At 31.9% G+C, this 8,615-nt stretch overlaps 1 protein-coding gene across 1 annotated transcript; it reads right to left on the reverse strand.

The window, feature by feature from the left end:
• Positions 1–510: 510 nt before the first annotated feature.
• On the reverse strand, positions 511–3,481 carry LOC105788788 (transcription factor LUX). Its single transcript, XM_012615831.2, has 2 exons — positions 1,925–3,481; positions 511–828 (listed from the first exon to the last, which is right to left on the reverse strand). The coding sequence occupies exon 1, from the start codon at positions 2,993–2,995 to the stop codon at positions 1,943–1,945; it is 1,053 nt and encodes a 350-aa protein (XP_012471285.1). The 5' UTR covers positions 2,996–3,481; the 3' UTR covers positions 511–828; positions 1,925–1,942.
• Between the last annotated feature and the right edge of the window lie 5,134 nt (positions 3,482–8,615).

Consider the following 8,615-nt stretch of genomic DNA (forward strand, 5'->3'; position numbering starts at 1 on the left):
GGTACCAAGTTGACTTTATATTATTTATTAACTAATCGAATTCAAAAAGGATTTTATTGTGAGTTCTAAAAATCATCAAAACTTTTAACTTATATCAATACTAAATTTTTCAAAAAGCATTGAAAATTGTGATAAATCTGACAAATTTTACTTAAAATTATTTTCAATAGAAGAGTATAAGCCATAAGTTGAAATAAATTCTGACAGAGTGAATCACTAGCTACCTTTTTACCATTATAATTACAAAATGAAATTTAACCTTAAAATTAATTATAATTAAAAATTAGCATGCGGTTCACGTCTTTGTGTCTGTCCTTAAATTATGTTTAAATTCAGATTTTGACTCACATCTCCTCTTTTGGTGTTAAAATGCAAGTGTAATGTTGTTTTTGTAATCACAATCAAAATATTTTAAAATTTGAAATTTCGGACTGAAGAAATCATTTTAGGAGGATAGTAGGGATGTTTTTTTAGTTTTCAATTCAACATAATCCAAATGCTACCAATTACTTCAAGAAAAAGAAAAGGTCATAATGTCATAGTATTTCCTTTTGTTCCATGGGAAAAATAAGGAAGAGTTTAATAATTCAATAATACACAAGTTAATGGCAATTACCAAGTGAATTAACAAATTAAGACTGTAGTTCCTGGAGTTGCTCTAATGTCTAATCTAGGTAAAAGATGCTATCATCTAAATCAATTCAAGAAAGCAATAATACCCTGAGAGTGAGAGGCTTGTTTGTTCATCCCTTCGTCAACTCTCATTCATAACCGGAACTCTCCACCTATATATACTCCAATAATTCGTAACCAACCATGTCTTTCTGTCTGTCCATAACAACCCACGCACACTCAAGTGAGCACCCCATTCATCATAAAGAATTTAACAACATATAAAGAAATAGTGATCAGCAAACATTAAAAAACTATGGTTTCTTCATCAGCGTAATCAAAGAGCAATCTGCAGCAAAACCCCTTCAAAAATGGCTATGGTAAATCAGTTCGTATGTGGCTACAAAAACTAGTAACCGGGGGGGAGGGGGGGGGGTGAGAGAAGAGACGAGGAATATGGTAGCCATTCTTGTAAAAAAATGGCTGAAAATACATACATAACTCTACACAAAGTCCCAATATATTGATTTTGTTTAAAAAATAAATCATGTATGCATACTAAGGCAACTTTTAAAATTATTCAACAGAGTTACTTAAGTGATCTTATTTATTAATAATAGAAGTCAGTGAAATAATTTGATGAAATTAAAGGATTATATAACTTACAATCTTACATGAAGGTTGATAGTGGATTCAACGACCTAAAATGTAAATTACCCAGGACATCCCTTTTATGTTTACCTCAACTCATGCACAAAGTTGCTCCAAAAAAAAAAAAAAAAACTCATGCACAAACATTTTCAAAAAAAAAAAAAAACTCATGCACAAACAATACTATTTGCCAAATATGAAAATAGTTCAACTTATTCGTTTTTCTAAAATTAAATTAAAATCAAAATTCATATATCATGTAACATTAAATTAAATTCTGAAAACAAATTGCACGCTAAGTCTAGAAAATCATACAGCCATTTAATATGCAGAACAGGCATCAATTCATAATACAGTAACATAAAAACAGAGCTGACTCCTTTTCTTATAGATGAGCAAAAACTGTTCACACCCTTACTCGGTAATAGCTAAATAATGTAAGCTCAATCGCTTTCCATTCCGAAGATCCCCAAAAACACCCATGATGCAAGTTCCAAAGCCAACAGTATTATAGCACAGAATATCTCAAGATTACTTATAAGAACCAAAATTTCAAGCAAGTTAGCATGGTACACTTTTAAGTTTATAACTAATATTCAAGCAGTCAATAAAGCTGAAAAATCATATTCTAAAAGTGAATAAAAGAAAGAAAAGAACTGACCTTTGTACAAATATCGAGCTAATTTAACTTATCATTGGGAGCCATATGATTGGGATACGACATGACCGATCCATATTTATTCCCACCAGACCAATCTCTGGGCTGCATCCCGTACGAATTTGCCTCATACCCATTCTGCGGGTGATGATATCCTCCTTGATGCATACCCATATGTCCATACATCGGCATCGCTACAGGCACCAAAGGTGCCCCATAAGGCATCGGTATAGGCATCCCCACATGCCCATTGCCATTCGCACTGCCACCAACAACACCACTCCCTCCTCCGCAGCCGACGCTTCCACTCTCATGAAGACTTTGTGGCACCGGCGTTGATGCAAACAGCTGATCGGAAGCCGATGGTCCTTCGTTGCTTAACCCTTGCATTCTCTTCAAGTAAAGCCTGTATTTCTGCAAATGACTGGCGACGTTCTCGCGGGTCAAGCCTTCTACATTCATTAGCTGCATGATCGTTTTGGGGACAGCGTTTTTTATGCCTAAATGGGCCACCACGTCTACGAATCTCTTATGCAGCTGCGGCGTCCACACTAAACGCGGCCGTTTCAATGTCCTCGCTGATGGATCCTCCGAATTCTCCGTTGTCCTAACTGCCGAATCCGCTTCCTCCGCGATACCGATATCCGTCTTTCTCATCTTCTTTGGTTCGGATCCGGAACCCGAACCCGATCCGTCACCTTCCGCTTCAACTACCATCGGGTCATTAAAAGAACGGAGATTGTTATTATTTTTGTTTTTATTGTTATTTGCGGTGAAGAAGTGGGCTCCACCTGACCGGAGGGAGGAGAGGGTATCCTGAGAAGCGCGGTTGACATCGTGAGCAGTCGGACGAGGCTCCGGCGAGATGCTGAAAGCGGAGGCGAGTTCCGGTGGGATTAAAGATTGAGATAACGGAGTTAAATCATCGCAGTCAGGTAACCCTATTTCCCATTCGAGAACTCTTTGGTCAACATCATCTTCATCGTCAACGACGGTGGTGTTGGCCGTCGCGGCAGCGTCTTCGTCGTCTCCGCCGTTAACTTCGAATTCACTCATCGTCACTTCTTCTCCCATCTTTTTTGCCTTCAAATTAACGATTTTTCAAATTATTGTTGCTTGGATCGGAAAGAAAAGAGTAAAATCTAAAATGATTTTCAGATATTTGCGTGAAAATGGGGCGGCTGTTTGGGAGGAAAGAAAAAAGAAATGAAAATTTGCTTTCTGAGGGAAAAGAAAGGAAATTGAAAAAGGAAAAAGTGCAAATTTTGGTTCCAGATCGGTCTGCCAACGTGGACGACTTAGCCAGATATTTTTGATCCGCTAAATATCTCTACATCCTAAATATCAAAAATCAGGGATAGTCCAATGAATTTTCGCCACGTAAGTGATTGGCTGGTCGTACGGGTGGAACCAGTCGTGCTGGATCGTTGGTGTGGGGATTGTTTTACGAAAATGGACATGATTTGGTTGGAAAAGAGACGGCCAAGTAAGTAAAGTTGGTGCACTTTTGAGGGTATTTCTGGGAATGACTTCCCCTTGGGCTTTCTTTCTTTACAGCGGACTAACCAATAGGAGAAGAGAATGATGGTGAACAGCTGGGATGAATATTGGACAGCGTGGAATATTGCGAGCCGTTAGATGGAAAACAATGAATTATCAATGGGTTTACCCATTTTACGACCAATGTTCTTTTCTACAAAACATAAAATAGATATTTTCTTTTGTCCTTTTTTTCTTTTTCTTTTTTTTCCGAAGTGCGGTATATTTAAGTTTTTTTATCCCATGTTATAAAATTTAATCATATTACTATTACTATTTTTACATTATCCACATGAAACTCTAAATCTGGTATCAAATTGAGTGACTATTTTTCTATTTATTTAAACATCAAAATAAAATAATTTATAAAGAAAACAAATCCCAGCTCAGCATAATTAAACAAATTTAGATAACGAATTTTAAATTTGAAATTCAGACTGCCAACACCTTATTTTCTCCAATTAAATAAAAAAAGTAAGAGCGCAGTGATCCTACCATATATGTTATGCCTCATTCATTGAAGGAAACTTTCAGGATTACTTGTGAAGAAAAGCCTATTTCTTTCATACCCTCACTTCTTTTTGGGCTTTCATTATGAATAAACAAATCTAAATAATTGGGTAAACAACCCCACTCTTACCAAATTTTTAATCAGGACTTAAATTTATCAATTTTATTTTTTTAGTCCATTTCCATTAAACCACTAACTACACTGTGATGTAGCCATTAAAAATATAAAATAAAATTGCACGAAATTTTCATGTAATTTATTGGAAAAATTAAAATCTAAAACTCACCGTTTTGGGTCCTTTAAAACCAAAAAATTGTAGCCCCGACTTCATCTTCTTCCATTGTAGAGAAAACCCATGTGTGGAATTCCACAGCCACAAACCCCAAGGCTTGACCCTCATCATCCAAGAGCTGCCGCTGGCCTCAACGAATTCCCTGGTTGAGTATAGGAATTTGTTGAAGAAAAGAGAGTGTAGTGATAGAATTTCACCACCTTTGGCCCTTTCTAAGAAGAATGGGGCTTCAGTTTACAAACTATAAATTTTTGAAGAGTAGAAATAATTAAACCTATAAATTGACTATATTCATGTTGATTTTGCTTTGTATACATCGCAATAATTGTCTGCGTGTTTTTTTTTAGCCTAATAAATAAGCATTGTAAAGAAGTGACGACATTAAATATTATGTTATACAATGGATGGAAGATCCCCACATTATTTAATCAAAGATTAGGTTGCTTAGCCACTTGTGGTCAATTAAATTAATTCAAAGTTTGGTTCACAAACATCGATGCAATAAATAAAGTAATTTTACTAAAATCTTGGGTCATTTAATAATTGAATTTGGCTTTGTAATTATGGATTGGTAAGTCTTATTAAATTACACTTTTCAATTTTAGGGAGAGTAAGAATTTGAGTAATTACATCTAAATTAAATTTTAAAAAGATATTTTTTATATAAGTTTAAGTTGTAAATTTTCTATATTATAAGTATGAACATGTATGAATATTTGGAATTGTTATAGCCAAAAAATTTATTATATTATAAATCTTTAAAAATTATATTATAAAAATAATTTATGTGTATTTTATAAATTTATAATCAAACATTATATTATTTAAATCCTATTCTTTTACGGTCAAAGATTTAGTTATAAAAATAATTTACATGTATATTTATTTATAAAAGTTATGGCCAATAATATATAGTTCATGCTATATATATTATAAAATAATATTCTTATTCATAAAGAGTGTTATAATTTTTATCATAACTTATTTGTAAAAATTAATTTTATAAAGTTATGGAAAAAACATATAATTTATAAGAAGAGTTATGAAAACTATTGAACACTTTATAAAAAAAATTTGTTATAAAAGTTATATATTATCAATTTTATATTATTATTTTTACTTAATTTGCTTATTATAAAAAGGTTGTAACCTAGTATAATTCTTTATCCAAATTAAATTTATATAAGTTTTTATTATTAAAGCTTTAGACTATTTGCACCATGAACCCAAATATTATGTAGATGTTATTATACAAATATAAAATATTTTCTTACACCATATCGTGGGATATGATACCATTTGAGAAAATAGAGCTACATACAAGCATCAAAGATTGTTCGCGAACTCTTTAATTTTATACATTTAAGACTTCATAATGTGGTTGAGAGGACATTTGTTGTTTTCTCATATTAACTACATCACCTTATTATAGAATAAAAAATAAGGTTGAATTGTATTAATATGTTGCATACTTTATAGCTTCATTCATAGGTGGATTTGGGATAATCCATACTTCAAATAGTACATGGAAGAAAGAGATATTGATAATTTTAATTATACATATTCAAATGACAATGATGATGCACTCGGTCAAGGACTAATATTTGATGAAAATAAGCTTATGTTAAATATTAAAGAGGAATAACCCAACAAATATGGAACACTAGAACAATTAGATAAAATTGCATATGATGTTTATTTTCTTATTTTTATTAGTAATTTCATTATCAAGTATTTTTTTGAACTAGCTTTATAAATATGATGATTTGATTTTAATTTTTGTTACTTGTTTAGAATTTTTTTATTGCACTAATAATTTTTATAGTAATAAATATATTTTTAAAATGTAAATTATGTAATGATGTCCACAAATCCAACTAAAAATTTGACTAAGGCAAGTGCACCTATCAATTAATAGTATAACTACGGTGAGCAAAGATATCGTTCCCACAAAGACTAAAAGTACTAGTAATTATTGTTTTTTAATCGGTAAATTCGAGTGATTGATGGAAAACTAAAATAAACTACGAATGCAACAAAGAACAAATCAAGAAAAGAACCGATTAACAACAGAAAAGCGAAACAATACCCAAGAAAGAATTCACCTAGACTTCATTTGTCACTATCAATCTAAATTACACAATTTCTTCACTTAGTAACTTGATTCGTAGAAATCCCTAAATTATACTAATATCTTTCTTCAATAATAAGAGCAACTGACTCTAAGTTGATTAATTGAAATTTCTTTATAATTAAAACCCCTATTATCACATTAACTCGACCTATGAATTACCCTATTAGATTTTGACTCTAATTCAGTAGATTTATGTCGTCTTATTTCTAGGATTGCATGCAACTCCACTCAATTACGCTAGTTCTACTCTTAAATAGGGTCTATTCCTCCTCTGATATAAGCACATCAAACATGGATCAATGGTCTAGAAATATTAAACCAAGAATTAATCACACATAATTGAAAACTAGATCTAAGTATTTATTGCGTAAAATAGAAATCAAATGACATAATTCATTAGAAGGTTCATCTCCCTAAGTATTTAGAAAATTAGTTCGTGCTAGCAAATAAAAACATCCAAAATACAATATAACCACAAGAAACAAAGAAACTCATTATAATCTCCAAAGAAATCAAATGAGAATCTTTAATCTTGACGGAAATCTACTTTAAAGTCAAATTCAATGATGTTTTTCAACTTGTTTTCTTGAATATTCTATGACGTCTCAATCCTATCTTCATATTTTTGTCATATATAGGTCTTAGAATGCTTGAAAAGCCCTAAAAATTGTGTTTTTCGCTATTCGAAGTGCACTTCGCGAAACCGACACTGCCTGCCACATGGCTTACGGCAACCCGTGTGGAATAGTACAGCCCATGTAGCCCCAATACGTTGCTCTAATTTTTCGATTTTTACTCCAAAATGCTCTCCTAAATATAAAAAATATGAATTTAAAGGATTAAGAGTATAAAGTTCACCATTTACACCAGACAATTACCTAAAAACGAATTAAGAATGAGATTAAAACATGTTATTTTTAGCACTTATCTTGTAACTGTGTAATTACAATTTGTACTACCAAACATGACATACAGAATTACAATGTAATTATACTCATCACCAAACACATTTAGAGAATTACAATTTTTCAGAATTACAAGAGAGTGTAATTATTACCTCAATAATTACACTTTCATTCAATTATTTTGTGTTGTCCAAACAGACATCTTTAATAAATTTAAGGTAAAAAATTGTAGTTCAACAGACATTTTTCCTTTGATTGCTAACTTCTAGTACATAATATATATCATTCAAGGTTAAAACTTTTCCATAAGTGAATTGTAGTTCAACAGAAATTTGTCTTTGATTGTTGCGATGGAAGAATTTCTCATGTACAAGTCATTGTCATATTCCCATTGTGTGAAGTTTATGAACATGTTTTTATCTTTACGCACATGTTTGGTTGTTCCAATATCAATCCCTTATGCATTATCATCTTGTGCCATATTAATTTTAGAAATCATGACAACAAAGCTTTTCTTACTATCAACATTTTAAGAAGATTTCTTCTTTAAAAAGTGACATTCATTCTTGAAATGTCCCGACTTGCCACAATTGTAGCATGAGCCTTTTTGATTCTTTTTGAACTTAGGTGCTCTAACAATCTGTTTGAACTTTCTCTTGGATGGTTTTGGTAGTTTGTACTTTCTATGTAACATGCACTTTGGCATTTTCAGAATCTAAGTTCTACTCTTGCTTTCAGTATTCTTTTTCAATACGAAGATGATTTACCAAAGCCTTAAGAGATATTTCCACTTTCTTATGTTTTAGATAGTCTTTCTAAAATGAAGGAAGTTTGTCTATAATGAAGGATAATCATTTTATCCATTTTCATATCATATACTTAAACTGATTCAACATCTTTTTCAATATCACGAAATTGTTACATTACAGAATGACCATCAATCATTTAATAACTAGTAAAACGACTAACAAGAAATTTCTTACTTATAGCATCTTCAGTCATACATCTTGTCTCCAATTTTTCCCATAGTTCCTTAGCAGTGGCCTCGTTTTGGTAGGTTCGAACAAACCATCGGATAAACCATTCAATATGCAACCTATGCATATGTAATCAACATTGTCCCATTTTTGCCTTTCTTGAGTCACAACAACATATTCATTTTCATTCTTTTCTAGTCCTGAGGTATCCCAAACATAAGCAACCTTCAAAGTTGATAGTAAAGTAGTCATCATGAAAATGAATAGAACCTTAAAATTTTTAAAACGAAACTTCGGTGAGAAAAATCTCAAAAATATGAACAGAAAAATGAAACA

Source organism: Gossypium raimondii, chromosome 2 (assembly GCF_025698545.1).
Source record: "Gossypium raimondii isolate GPD5lz chromosome 2, ASM2569854v1, whole genome shotgun sequence".
Lineage (NCBI taxonomy): Eukaryota > Viridiplantae > Streptophyta > Magnoliopsida > Malvales > Malvaceae > Gossypium > Gossypium raimondii.